General features: G+C 35.0%; 1 protein-coding gene across 15 annotated transcripts in view; it reads right to left on the bottom strand.

Moving 5' to 3' along the window:
- Nucleotides 1-15,549, bottom strand: part of Cep295 (centrosomal protein 295) — a 49,365-nt gene that overhangs the window by 23,582 nt on the left and 10,234 nt on the right. For 12 of the 15 annotated variants that reach the window (XM_010633671.2, XM_033764277.1, XM_033764280.1 and 9 more), the window contains 7 exons: nt 13,410-13,505; nt 9,437-9,577; nt 6,158-6,341; nt 5,774-5,938; nt 3,341-3,562; nt 1,087-1,179; nt 828-931 (listed from right to left, as the gene is read on the bottom strand). In XM_010633671.2, coding sequence (XP_010631973.1) covers nt 828-931; nt 1,087-1,179; nt 3,341-3,562; nt 5,774-5,938; nt 6,158-6,341; nt 9,437-9,577; nt 13,410-13,505 — 1,005 coding nt within the window. Of the gene's footprint in view, nt 1-827; nt 932-1,086; nt 1,180-3,340; nt 3,563-5,773; nt 5,939-6,157; nt 6,342-9,436; nt 9,578-13,409; nt 13,506-14,833; nt 14,910-15,549 lie in introns of all 15 variants that reach the window. The other 3 variants (XM_033764286.1, XM_033764285.1, XM_033764282.1) reach the window with 3 other exon arrangements.

Here is a 15,549-nt window from a genome sequence, read left to right as displayed (position 1 = left end):
AAAAAAAAAAAAAAAAAAAAAAAAGCCTGGGATTTAGCTCAGTGGCACCACCCCTGCCTCACAGGCATAAGGTACTGAGTTCCATTTCCTGGTACAAAAAATTTAAAAATAAAATTAAGATATCATATGCACCAATTTTCCCAAATAAATGTCACTATTCTGTACTACAAACATGCGTTAATTAAATAAATAAGGTTTTAAAAAAGTAGAGCTCTTGCCCAGCATGGTGGTGCACACCTATAATTCCAGCACTCAGGAGGCTGAGGCAGGAGGATCGCTGTGAGTTTGAGACCAGCCTGTGCTACACAGTGAGTTCCACAGCAATAGAGCTAACCAAAATTACAATTAAGAAGATTCAATTTAAAAATTCCCATAAAAAACTAATTTTCAAAAGTCTTTGGGGGTTACAAAGCTCATATGAATGAGGCATTGTAGCAGAAACTACAAAGCATAAATTGATTTGTTTTGTTTTGTTTTTGGCAGTACTGGGGAGTGACCGCAGGGCCTTGCATGTGGTGAGTGCTCTACCACCAAGCTATACCCCCTACCCAAAAACTTTAAAAGATAGTATCTGCCTTTAAAAAGGTTAAAAATTCTATAGCAATACAAGATATATACAAAAATATTAACTACAAAGCAGATAACAGTAAGAGTTAAATGAGAAGTACAAAGGCAAATTGCATTTTATCAGGAGAAAGTCTGTGTAAGACAAGGTAGGAAACAAGATATCAAGAATAGCCACAAGGTAAGACAAATGACACAGGTCAAACAAAATTTCATTACTCAGGAGAAAGAAAGAAACCTTTAAAAATAACATTTCAAATTACCTGCTTCTGCCTTGCTGACATTCTAACTCTGACTGCTTCCTCATGAGGGTGAAGTAGAACTGAACTCTGAGCCACAGCTGTGACAGGTGGAGTCTCACTTATTTCTATGAGAATCCCCAAAACAAAAATTAGTTCCAATAATTTAGAATTCTGACACTACCATCATGCCCTGCCACTCATTTATTACATATAAGCTTACCAGGAAAAAGACATTAGAGCATCAACAAGTTTAAACTTAAGATGTGATAAAAAGAAGTACCTTGTTCCTTTCCAGAGTCTACATGGCATGAAAGTGGTTTATCTTCACTAGTAAGTGGCCCAGACTCAATTGTCAGTACATCACTTTCCACAACTGCAACAGATATTATAACCCTATTATCACCAAGCTTAAAGAAGCAAAATAACAAAATATATGCCTTCCAATAACCATTCAATCTTGGTCCACCTCAATGTCTTAGGTAAAATCCAGTTACCTTTTTTCCCCCTTTAAATTTGTCATAATGGGGATTGAACCCACAAAGTCCACAGGAACCATGTGAACTATTCTGTTTGAGAAATAAAGGAAGTCAGCATCTACAGGACAGTGGTTGGGGTGGGAAGTGTGGCAGAAATTGAGGCCAGAGATGTAAGGGTACAAGTGGGGTGTGTGTGTGTGTGTGTGTGTGTGTGAGTGTGTGTGTAGACCATAAAAAATTGTGAAGCCATTATAATTTGTTTGGTTTCCACTCAGTGAAACTGATAGTTATTGGAGGACTTCACCCATAAGATGGGATAAGCTGACATGTTTTTACAGGATCACTCTGAATAGACTCTAGAAAGAAGATATGAAAGCTAAAGATATAGACAACTAAAAGAATTTATACTAGAAACTAAACACAGTGGCACATGCCTGGAAACCCACATTCTTGTCAGAGTAAGACACGAAAATTCCAAGATTAAAGCGAGTATGGGCAACTTAGTGAGCCTGTCTCAAAATAAAAAATAGGAAGGGTTGGGGAAGTAGCTCAGCATGAGAGCACTCCTGAGTACCATCCTATACCACCCCCACACCACCCCCCCACACGCACACTCTGTATTATAAAACAAATGTGGCTCAAAGTAGAATGACATGTGGTGAGAGATGACTAGGCTTTAGGTGCATTTTGAGGACAGGATCAACTGGATTTGTTGCTGGTTAAATGTAAGATATGAAAGAAGGAAACCAAAATGATTACAAACTTTTTGACTTGAGCAAAGAAATTAAAATATCCCCAGTTTTTAGACTGTGGAAGATTGTAAGAAAAGCAGGTGTAGGATAAGAGGGGATATCGGGAGTTCAGTTTTGGACAAATTCTCAAGTTTGAGATTCTCACAGCTAAGACCCTATCTCAAATAACAAAAAGGGGGGGGTTATCAGATATACAAGGGAAGATAGCAAATAAAGTTAAGTAAATGACTTGAATCAAAAGGGAGGCCAAGTCTAGAAACATGTACTTTGGAGGACATTAGTATACAGATAGTAATGTAAAGTATGACATTAGAGATTAACTAAGGAGTTTTGGTAGAGAAAAATCCTGAAGAATGAGCTTTGGGAACAATGGCTCCTGGTCATGGAAATATGGATAAACAGAAAAGGGAACCATGAAGGAGGAACCAATGATGTAGCAAGATCAAGAGAGTGGTATCAAAAGACCAAATGAAGTGTGTATTTCAAGGCTTCCTGTTGCTTTTAGCATAAAATCCACCATCCAAATACAGGCCATACGTCACTTCTCTCAAGTCTGTTGGCAAAACATTTTCATAAAAATACAAATACATGTTTAAAGAAATCAAAAATATAAAACTCCAAGAAACAAAAGAGTTACATCTTCATAATTCATATTTGCTCACATATAATTGAAGGAAATATTGTTAGTATGACCTTTGTAAATTCCAGAAATAAATTCAATAGCCTACTTATAACCAAAGCTATTCTTTAAAATTAACAAATAAAAAACCCAAATCATGGGTGGAAATGCAGAAGAAGAAAAATACACCTAATATAAGCCACGAACACATTCTAATCTTTTGCTTCAGAAATTCTTCAAAGTTCTTCCTAAGAAAATAAAGATGTGGGCAGACACTTCACCAGAAATACCCAAAACAAACAAATGAACAAAAATTCCTAAAATCCCAGTAATAGGGAACTGGTTAATTTTGGTTCATCAATTACACTGGAATTTATATATATAAATGACTCGTAATACTACAATCAAAGTACCTCAAAAGGAGACCAAGGTTTTCAATATCTGTTGCCTTTAAATTACAGAATTAAGCTTTTAAGTGTTTGATTTCTGGTTATTGATTTTTCAGAAAATGAGCATGGTTTTAAACAAATTATAAAGGGGTTACACACTACAAAACAGGACTATTAGGGCCAGGGATTTAGCTCAGTGGTTCTGGCACCTGCCTCGCAAGCGCAAGGACCCAAGTTCGATCCCTGTTACCAAGAAAAAAAAAAAAAAAAAAAGAACAGGACTATTAGAGAGAACTACCTTGGTCCTGCTCTGTGGATAGTGTTCTTTCCTCACTGGCAATCATTCCAGATTCACCTGTTGCTGCTTTACTCTCAGCTTCACTAGCAGTTGTAATCATTTCACTTTCACCTTCAGACAATGATTTTATTGTCCAGAGAGATTTTTGGCTTCGAATCTTATTTAGTAACTTTTTAAAAAGAATTTTTGAAGGGACCGGTTGAGTCTTTATTGGCAAGGGAACTAAAAAGAGGAAAAAAGAAAAGCAAAAAACACCTTGTTCAGTACCTTACACGCCAGGCAAATTGTTGCATCTTTATACTTAATTACTGTCTCAATTAGTGGGTTAAAACAAAAGTCAACTTTATCTTTTGTCAGTACTTAAAATGTAGCAATATACACAATGCTTTTTGATTCAGTTCCTATTTTTATCTTCAGGAATACTTTCAACTTAAATTTAGATATAAATGTGCCAAAATTCAAGTATTTTCCAACAATATCTGTGTAACACAAATTACAACCTTAAAAACTTATCAGAAGGATGTTTATCCTGCTTGCTACATGAAGGCAGACCGCATACCTCCTCATTAATTTCTAGGTAAGGCTAGTATTAGAAATACACAGTGTATGTTTTATACTATTACTAGAGAATGGTTCCAAACTTCTTAGCAGGCCACAGAGGAAAACTTTACTTTAAAACCTAAAAGCAAATCAGTTGCTCTCAAATCACTCCTGGTTTTATCTGGAAAACATTTTCCTCATTCTGTCCACTCGATTTTCTTTTAACTTCATGTAAACATAGAATCACATGCTTAGGTAACTGTTTTTATGTATGTGTGGTACTGGAGACTGAACCAGACCTATGCCCTGAGCTACACTCCAAGCCTCTTTAAAAAAATGTTTCATTTTGAGACAAGGTCTTGTTAAATTGTCTAGGCTGGTCTCAAAATTGCCATCCTTCTGCCTTAGCCTCCCAGACCGCTGGAATTACAGATGTGCACTGCCAAACGTGGCTAATCCACTCATTTTTAAGAAGCATTAAGTACTAATATTTAAAAGTAATGATTTAATAAACAATGAAACATGTAGCTTTACTTTTATAATTTGGGAGGGTACCAGGGATAGAACTTGGGACCTTATGCTTACAAGGCAGGCAGCGGAATACTGAGCTAATCCCCAGCCCTATTTTTATTTTTTTAATTCAAAGAGATGGGATCTTATTATGTTGCCCACGTTTGCCCTAACTTCCTGAAAGAAAGTGACCTTCCTGCCTCAGCCTCTGGGGTTGTTAGGGCTACAGAAATGTCCTATAATGGCCAGCTTCCTAGGTTTTTATAAAAAATACTAAGACTTGGCAACATCAAGCCAGCAATTCTAAAAGGGATCAGCTGGAACTGAAAAATAACTGTCCCTTTAGGCTAGACCTCCAATTCTGACAAACTAGAGATCTGAATGATACCCTCCCCGCTCATCCAAACAACTAAAAAAAGATGGATGAGATGGTAAAAACACCTTTTTAGAGACACTGCTGATACAGCAAGAAAAGAAAAGTTTCTGGAGGAGCCAAAAATAAAGTGTAAGTGAGAACCTTGGAAGAAAGGCAAGTTAAGTACTGAAAACATGCTTCATTAAATTTATGTGAAAGCCAAAACACAGTACCTTATACTTGTCTGAACAGCAATGTGGGCAGAGGACAAGGAAAAGATAAAGCCTTGAGCCTACAGAGAAGATTAAACAGGAGACCCTACAAAAGTTGAAATCTAAACGGCTGCTTGCTTTTATAGTGACGGATACAGATTTTTGACATTCTGAGCGGTTTTTAAACAAGTCAATATTCATAGAGATAAGGAGAAAAAAAGAGACCAATTCAATGAAGGAGAGTTGATCCTAAAGGAGATGTGGAAATAATAGAGGGAAATGCTAAAGGTAAATTGAATCCTACTGGTTTGGGCTCAGTAACAATGGAGTATGGTACTATTACCAAGATAAAGAAGGAAAAGTAGGTTTCACAAGAGATGATGAAAGTCTTTTTGCTAGATACTGAGTTTTAGATGTTTGTGGGACAGCCAAGTGAAAAAGTTCAGGATGCTGGAGACAGAGATGAGTGTTAAGATAGAATGTCTGTGCTACTCATCACAATATTTAGTAGTAAGGGAACAAAACTGGATTTCTGATGAAATGAAGTCTAAAAATAAATGCTGACTCTTCACATGAATTCAGAATTGAGCATCTAACTTAACCTAAAAATCTCCAGACTATATAGCTTCCTTCTTAGGGATATGAAACGAGACTATAATGATGGAAATATTAAAATATTGTTTCCTCTTACTACCATTACGATTAGTATCAGTCACTGTTTGCAAATAAATTAGAGCTAATTTCCCTAACTATTGGCTAGTGAATAATATTTTTGTCTGTGAAATACTGTAATATTCAGTTTAGAAGGGGTTTTACCGTCTGTTTCACTAGAACATATTTCAGCTTCTGTCACTGGAAGGTTCTCAGTTTCACCTATATTTTCTTGGTCCATTGAAAGGTCCAATTCTTCATCTTGGATCTGATCAGTCACAGTGGGCAAAGGTTCTGGTTCAAGATGCAAGACCAGGTTTCCTTTCACCTCTTAATAAAGAAATATAGAGATATGTTTCCATCCCAGTGATTAAAAAAAATTTGATCATAAAAATGTTAAAGGCCATCATAGTTTTTAAATCTAAAATATGAAGGCCTCTTCCACATTGAGAACTCATTTAAAAACAAAAACTACTTTAATCATTACAGATATATTTTCCCACCAAAATATTTAAAAGCACTGCTGAAAGTCTACTGAAAATATCTTACTCCTGTCTGCATTGTACATATCTTCAAATGCAAATTCCAGCTCTCTCTGCCAGTCTTCTTTCATCTCTCTGCGTTTGTATGGAAGTTCAACTAGTTGGGGTGGCATTTGTGCTACAGTCTGTTTCCTACGTGCCAGGTCTTCTTGTTGCAGCTGTTTGAGTTCTTTCATTAGTTTCTCTTGATTCTTCAAGAATAAAGAGATTAATGAGAGCTGAGTCAAACTGGATAGTAACAGTAATGGTGAAGAAAAGTGGGGAAACCATGAACAACAGGGCCTAGGGTCCTCTCCCTTCTCTATCATTTGTTCTGCTACAAGACAAATTACATTAATTAATTTATCCATTCAATAAATGTTTGCTGAATGCCAGATACCAGAAGTGGTAGCGCAGGGGGGAATCTCAACTCTAACCTAGCAGTGAGATTACCAAACAGTAGCATGTTAATACCATGAAAGGGAGGTACTGGTTAGACCATAAAGCTTCAAAAGTATCAGCCAGCTACAGTTCTCCTTCCTAAAGATATCTCTATTTAAATTTCCATGGCTCCTGCAATGTGCTGTGGTCCAGTTCTCCACGTACCTGTCTCAGGTAAGCACTAAGAACCACAGTGACTAACTCAATAGATGATATTTCTTATTACTCCATACCTTTTTTTTTTGAGACAGGGTCTTGCTATGTAGTTCAGGCTGACCTCAAACTGACTATGGAGCTCAGGCTGTCTTTGAACTCACAGCAATCCTCCTGACTCAGCTTCACAAATGCTGGGACTACAGGCATGTAATTGCACGCCTGGCTACTCCATACTGATTGCAACGATTAAAGTGGATCCCTGAGTTTTGGTGTTTGTGGGACAGCCAAGTCAAAAAGTTCAGAATGCTGGAGACAGAGATGAGGGTAAGACATAAAGTCTGTGCTGTTCATCACAATATTTAGTAGTAAGGGAACAAAACTGGATTTCTGATAAATGAAGTCTAAAAATAAAAATGCTAAAAATAATTCTAAAATAATTAATTCTAAATAAATTCTAAAAAGAATCCCAGCACCACAAGAAAAGGTGGGGGATGGAAGGTGGGACCTGCACATATCCCTTGAAGTTAGAACATGGCTAGTACGAAAATTTAAGCAGTATTTTAGTGAGGTTATGTAACTAAATTTTGGTGGTAGAGGGTAAAGAAAAGAGAGACTCTTCAGTCCTTGGAAGGAGGATTTAAACAGATAAAAGTGGGTAAAGTAAGAGTACAAGAAAAAATAACTGGACACAAAAGTGTGGTGACAAAGGCATAGGGAATTCAGAAAACAGCAGGGCATGTAGAGCAAGGGTGAGTAAGAAAAGAAGACAAAATTGCAGAAGCAGATGGAGGCTAAATACTATTGACCACAGACCCCAGTGGGAAACAGTCTCAGAAGCTCAGGTCTGCAACATAAAAGTTCACACAGGGAAAAGGAAATCGATTAGCAGAGAGGTTGGGTGGCTTTTGATGACGATGACCATTCTTCTGTAAGAAACATTACATATACAGTAAGTCAAAAGAGCCTCCGTGTTTGTCAAGTGACGAACACATTATTTATTCTTTTGTGTGTCTTAACTATTTTGCCATTTAGAGATGGATTTTTTTGGCCATACTCTGAAACAATCAAATTATGAACAACTTTACTTCATTTAAGATTCATCTTAACAAATTAACTGCAGTGTTACATGAATAAGTGTACTATTCTAGCTCACTGAACATTTGCGCATGTTACTCTACTTGTATTATTTATAATAACAATGACCATACCCCTAACATTTACTATGAGCTTATGAGAGTCCACATACATTTCTAAGGGCTTTACTAAGCCCATTAGTGCTGATAAAACTGATGATGCAACAGGACTCAGGGGAATGAAGTAAACTGCCTGTAATCAAACAGCCAATTAGGAGGTAAATCCAGGCAAATGTCTATAGAGTCCATTTTTATAACCACTAAACACTATTGCTTTTATGGAAGAATATGTTCAATTTACGACTGCTTTTCATGTGTATTTTTTCAATAGGTTTAATCTTAGATGAGAATTACTAATAAATTCAGAAATTGTTATTTTAATTATAATTCACTTCTAGTTTACAAAAGTAAAAAATTGAGAGGTTATGACTTAATTCAGGATGTACACATGAAGTTTTATAATATAAACATTTAATTTCCACAGAAATACTTAAAAACTTATTCCTAAAGTGAGTGTATTCAGAAAATAAAAATGAGACTTGTTACAAGATGAATAATTTTTATGCTGTGTTTAAGAATAATCACTAACTGTGGCCAAGGCATTTACCTCACTTGCACCGTGCCTTCCTTGCAAGCATAAGAACATGTGCACTGGAAAAAAAAAAAAGAATAAACCCTAACTGAACAAAACATGATGAAAGTGAGGCTAAAACTATGTATTTTTCAGGTCTACAAGAGTCACTTTTTCAAAGCAACTTGATAGCAAAGATCATGACTTTAACTTTGTATGAATACACTGCAAAGCCAGTAAATGCTTTGCTGCATAAATACAAGGAAGTGAATCCTGAACTCTAAAGAGCACAAATAAAATCCAAACACAGCAATTAAATTAGAAGTGATCAAGTTGATACAATTTTTGGACTAAGCTTGTTAAAAAATTCATCAGTAAAATTGAAGACTAGTGATAAACTGTGAGGACAGAATAATTCAATTTAAAAGAGGAAGGGTAAAAGAAGTTGACAAACTTGAAATCATAGGAACAGAAAATATATGTAACATTTTTCACACGCTCTATTTTTGTGCCCATTCAGTAATCAGTTCTGCAATGCAAACATGATGAGTGAGGCTAAAACTATGTATTTTTCAGGTCTACAAGAGTCACTTTTTCAAAGCAACTTGATAGCAAAGATCATGACTTTAACTTTGTATGAATACACTGCAAAGCCAGTAAATGCTTTGCTGCATAAATACAAGGAAGTGAATCCTGAACTCTAAAGAGCACAAATAAAATCCAAACACAGCAATTAAATTAGAAGTGATCAAGTTGATACAATTTTTGGACTAAGCTTGTTAAAAAATTCATCAGTAAAATTGAAGACTAGTGATAAACTGTGAGGACAGAATAATTCAATTTAAAAGAGGAAGGGTAAAAGAAGTTGACAAACTTGAAATCATAGGAACAGAAAATATATGTAACATTTTTCACACGCTCTATTTTTGTGCCCATTCAGTAATCAGTTCTGCAATGCTATCAGTAAGCCTATCAGTAGTTGGCACAGAGAGAATTTAATTCTTACTTGGGCCAAGTGGATCTTTTTCATGGCTTGGAAACCCCGTACATGTGCCTTTTCAAACTGGTCCCGTCTCTCTTGTGCTGCCTGTTTTTGCAGCTCTTCCAATCGTTTAGCTTCTTCTTCAGCAGCCAAACGAGCATCTGGCTAGCAGTCAATCAATAACACTTTAGATAATTTTCCAAAAAAATATGAAAAAACTAAAAAAACAAAACTTTAAAACCATGTTTTCTACTTATACAGACATAAAAGGAGTTCAATGCTTACAATTATCACAAGCATGTATCTATAAAAAGGATCAAACTATTAGCAAAGTTCTTTATAAGTTGCTCATTTTAAACCAGATAAGGTTTTACTCATGCAAACACACTGGTAAATACCCTCAAAGACAGTAAGGAAAATGCAAGCATCTAATGTCATGTAGGTAATGTGGAACACAAAAGGTTGTCTTTGGTTTTTAGCCAACAACTGCTGCTTGGTTTCAGCCTGAGTAAGGCCAAAACACCCAGTTTAAATATAAATTCTGGCTTCCTCAATCTTATGTATAACCAATGATTATGCTATTGTAGAGTCAGTCATCATCATATCTCACTAAGGTAACAACAGCAATACAAACTGGATTTACTCTTCTTATCTAAACATGCACTTTCAATTGCAATGATCTTAAAAGTAACTAGGAGTGAGAGTTGTTATACATTTTAAATGCTAAAATTCTAACATTCAGTTGAAACAATAGAGACAATAAAAACTACTGACTTTATATGTAAGATTAAAAACACATAGTGAAATAGGTAAAGAGATACATTATTATTCATAGGGTATACTAGCTAAACAAGCTTATTAAAAATGTATTTCTTTTAAGCCAATATTTATGCAAATCTAAATAAAATCAGGCAAAACAAAAAAGCTAAATAAAAATTATATCTCCACAGTATTTAGTATATTAACATACATAATATTAAACAAAATAATCTTAAAAAAACACTTCTCCCATTTAGGCCATGAAGTTTTCAAGAAAAAGTTGTTAAGGAATTCTTCATGACTCTTCAAGATAAATTGAAAGCAGAATATCTTTTTTTTTCTTTTGAGACAGGGTCTCACTTTGCAGTGTAGGCTGAACACAACCCACAGTGTGAAGGCCCTGAGTCCAATTCCCATTACCACAAATAGATTAATTAATTAAAAAACAAAAACCAGATTGAAATAATTGTTCGAGTCCATTTTCAGTATTTGGAGAAGAAAGATGTAAAATTTGCAAACTATGAATCCTAGTCACAAAAAAGTGTTTTAGAAAACATGCTTCTGGAAAACTTTTTCATGAGTTTCATTTCTGCAGCACACAAATACTGTGATATTATCAAACAGACATCTGCATTTTGTTCAGTTCCTGGGACAGAAGTCTTTTTCAAGTATGACAGTGTAGTACATACTTCATTTTTCTGTATAACACTTCAGTGTCTCACAGTGAAAAGTATAGTACATCAGTTTAGAGAAGTATTTCCAGACTCAAATATCCATTTTTAAAAACCACTACACAACTGTCATTAGTAAAGGAAAGAAGACATAAAGGCCAACAATAATGTAGGACTTCCAGGCATATGATGCTTTGTGGTATATCCTGAAAGTCAATGCAGCAAAATATAATGTAGAAAATTTCTGATCAAACTAGAGTAGGACTACAGTAGGCTACTTTCATCATTCTTCTTCAGCAAAAGACAAACACTGACATACAAAATATTTTGGACTATTTTTTCAGAATGGTAAAAAAAAAATATTTGCAGTACCAATCCTTACATGTTAAAAAGGCTAAACAAACAAACAGTTCATTTTGAAAAAGCTGTCGAAGAAAAATACCCGAACATGTATGTCAAGAATGCGGGTATTTTTAAGAGATACTTGTATACACTTGCATATCATTCAACTCCAGGGAAGATGCCAAATTACTGTGCATGTGATATAAGCTGAGAGGCAAATAAAAGTTCAGAGGTGGTTTTGTTTTGGTTTTGGTTTACAGTACTGAGGGTTGACCCCAGAGGCATTCTACCACTGAGCTAGAGTTTGGTCCTTCTTAATTTTGTTCTAGATTTTAAAATAGATTCTTGATAAACTGTTTAAGTTGGCCTAAAACCTGCAATCCTTCTACCTCAGCCTCCCAAATTGCCAGGATTACACATGTGCCACCACATCCAGTTCAGAAATAATTTTATCTTGAAAGCTAAGCACACTGCTTTTTTTTTCCCCATTAAGTTTATTATTACATTTAAAGCAAACAATACAGTTACATTTATCATCGGGATCTTGTACCTTTACATGATATGTTTTGGTTCTTGCTTTTTCCCCATTCCCCTGCCCTCCCTTAACCCGCTTCACCCAAGCACACTGCTTTTTGCCATTCTAGGTTTATGGACAGATTTTACTAAAATGATAGAATGAAGCAAAAAATAAAATACCAGAATTAAAAACTATAAAATCATGAATCTGCTCCTGAAAAATATACAGAAAGCATCTTCTTTAAATTAGTACAAAAGTTCTAGTTGCTAGCTGTGGTGGTACAAGCCTGTAACCCCAGCCACTGAGGTGGGGCAGAAGGATCACCAAGTTCAAGGCCAGCCGATACTCTATACCAGTGGTGGCAAATCTATGGCACATGTGCCACAGCTGGCTGTTTGTTATCAATGAAAGCCTAAAAGGTTCGCCATCATTGCCCTATACTGATAAAGACAGGTTAAAAGAAAGACTTTTCTTCATCAATCTCAGTTGGAAGGTAACATGTATTTAATATTGCAAAAACATAGTATATTAACCAAAAGAACAAATTAGCAACAATTTGTAGTCACAATTCTTAATAGTAAAATTCTAATACTATACAATTTTAAATAAATCTCAGGTTTAGTCTTGAATCTTAAAGGCTCATTCTATGATGATGATGACATTCATCTTTTATATTGATTGAATATTGATTTTAACATCTGCTATTATGTAGTTAACCACAATGCTGTATCTGTTGTATTTTATGCTCCATACAAATCTATATTATAATTTATTTTCCTATTATCCAAATACGTAACATGAAAAATATTAAAACCTACTGTTACAAAGAAAGAGCAAATTTCATAAGGGTCTATCATTTGTTACTCTTAAGAGTAGCAATAATTTAAAAACCTTAACAGATAAATATATATAGGACAGCTATTCTCATATGTTACTTTTTAAAGGCAGTGTTATGTATCAAATGTTACAGCTGGAACTCAAAATTTCTCAGAATCTATTCTTAACACAGAACTACAGGTATGAAGATAAATGTATAAGATTACTATGTTTACACTATTTAGAGAAGTAAAAAAACTAAATATGAGAAAGGTTAAATAATTTTCTGATGAACTATTAAGTAGCTTTAAAAAACATTTTGAAAGTATGAGAGGTTTATATATAAAAAGACAGCAATAAACTCAATAAATTATTAACTACTTTATGGTAAAGTTTTAAAATCTACTGCTTTGTTTTTTTGAGACACAGTCTTCCTATGTAATTTAGGCTGAACTCACTATGCAGCCCCGACTGGCATCAAATTTATGGTAATCTTTTTGCCTCAGCCTCCTGAGTGCTGGGATTACAGGCGTGCAACACCACGCCCAGGAAAAATCTACAATTTTTTTTGTTTGTTTTTGTACCGGGGATTGAAATCAGGACCCTGTGCTTCCGAGGCAGGTAGCAGAACCACTGAGCTAAATCCCCGGCCCCAAAATCTACTATTTTAAAAGATAGCTATTTAAATAGCCATCTACTTCCATTCATATAAAAATATCTTATTTGACATGAAAATGCAAAACATATTTAAGAGATTTTTAATCACTATTATCTGGATGTTTAGTAGGATTGTTCAAATTTTGCAATCTGACAACATCAAGCATGGAACCAAAATATAACTCAATTCAATGAACATAGAAATAATAAGATGAACAAACAATGAGTCAATCACCTGCTTTGTTTCCATCTGTCTATTCACAAAAGTGGAAATATGATGGTAGGTAGAACTGCTGGCTTTCACTGAGGAAATTCTTTTTACTTCAATGTTCTGGAAAATGGAATATTAAAAAATATGTAGTTTAGGTTAAAGGCATTAATTTTCACTTAAATCTGGATCAAATGCAAAAATATCTTTTGTATTTTAATCAAGTGCTGTAATTTGACCTCTCCAAAACTTAGGTTGAAAATTAATCTGTTATGAAATATTAAGAAGTGGGTCTAAGTGGGACCTTTGGGACATCAAATCATGAATTAATTCATCCTTTCAAGTGATTAATAGATTACTGGGTCAATGAGTTATTTCCAGAATAAGTGCAATAAAAGCCAGTATGGCTTGGTCTCTCACACACTCCATTTCTGGCCATGTGTTGTCCATTATTGGCTTGGGACTCCGCAAGCGAGAAGGCCATCACCAAATGCAGCTGCACAGCTTTGGAACAGCAATGCAAGCCAAAGTACACCATTTTTCTTAATTTACCTGGTCTGTGGTACTGTATTACTGGCAACAGAAAATGGACTAAGACAATCAGTAACTTCACTTGCGATAAGCTAAAATTCTACTCACAGTAAAATAAATCTCTTTTCTTCAGAGCTGTTATTTAAGTTTTAGTAAAAATACTAAATCCAGTAGTACTCCAAAATATCATGTAGGTATCTTCCCTCCACCCCCGTACCAAGAATCAAATACAGGACCTTATGCTTGAGAGGCAGGCGTGGCGCTACTAAGCTAAATCCTGGGCCTGGGTGCCTTTAATGTAATCAATCTTTCTTACCTCAGTTAAGAAGTTTATTTGAACTTTTTAAATTATTTAAGAAGACATGGCTTTTGCTCTAGATTTTATCTATCCATACTGGGGATAGAACCCAGGGCTTTTACACATCCAGGGCAAAGGTTCTACCACTGTGCTACATCCCCAGCTCTGAGACATTTCATTTTTAAATCTGCTGAATAAAGTGCTTATAGGATATGTCAAATCAAATTACAATTACGTCACTGTATTTATAGGAAAAACACTATCATGTCCATTTTCCACAATTACTGGCATCGAGCCCAGGGCCTTTACAAGGAGCTACACTCTCAGCCCTTTTTATGTATGTATGTATTTATTTTTTGAGAAATGGTATTACTAAATCACTAAGTCGCCAGACCGGACTAGACTTTGTGATCCTTCTGCTTCAGCCTCTCAGACTTCTGGAATTAAAGGTATGATTTAATTGTTTGATTTTTTGTTTTTGTTTTTGTCTTTTTTGGTACCAGGAATCGAACTCAGGGACTTGCACTTGCCAAGCAGGTGCTGTGCCACTGAGCTATATCCCAAACCTTTTTGTTTGATTTTTTGAAACAGGGTCTTGCTATAAAGCCCAGCCCAGACTGACCTCAAACTCCAAATCCTCTCACCTCAGGCTCTGAGTATGGTGATTATAGTAGGCATGTCCCATGACTGGCTCTTAACTTTTTTCATAAGAAGTTGGAAGAAAAAGAGAAAACTGCTTATTTACATCTAATTCATACCTACAAAAGCACTTAGTATTTTATTTGAATTTTATAAATTTTTGATCTTAGCTTGTTATGAACATAAGGAATTATGACAAAGGTAAACAAAAGCATCATGGATGAAATACTGCCTGCCTTTTATCATCTCAGATGGTACTGAGGGTGGCTGAAATATGACTCCTCCATTTGAATCTTGTATCAAATATTACATGGCAGATGGCACAACATAAAAACAGGAAGGCTGACAAAATGAAAAACCTAAGAGAGTATCTGGTGCTTATTCTGATCATTTATTCATAAAATATCCTTTCATATATAACCGAGCCATCCTATATTTGTATGTTTTTTTTTATTTCTGAACTTTCAAGATAAAAAATAACTGTAATTTTGATAATCATCTAAAAGCCATTTCAACCACAAGCTAATTACAAGAGAAACAATACTTTTTAAAATTAAAAATCAGATTCTACTTAATAAATATTTTCTTAAAACTGAGCTCTAATTACAAACATACACATTTCAACTCCCAGAAACAAACTTCTCTCATTACCTTATCATTTTCTTTTCTTTTCTTCTTTTTTTTTTTTTTTTTTTTTTA

This window comes from Fukomys damarensis, unplaced genomic scaffold (assembly GCF_012274545.1).
Source record: "Fukomys damarensis isolate Sample0158 unplaced genomic scaffold, DMR_v1.0_HiC HiC_scaffold_16, whole genome shotgun sequence".
Taxonomy (NCBI): Eukaryota; Metazoa; Chordata; class Mammalia; order Rodentia; family Bathyergidae; genus Fukomys; species Fukomys damarensis.
The sequence above is the reverse complement of the archived record's forward strand: the minus strand, read 5'-3'. Positions and strand labels throughout refer to the sequence as shown.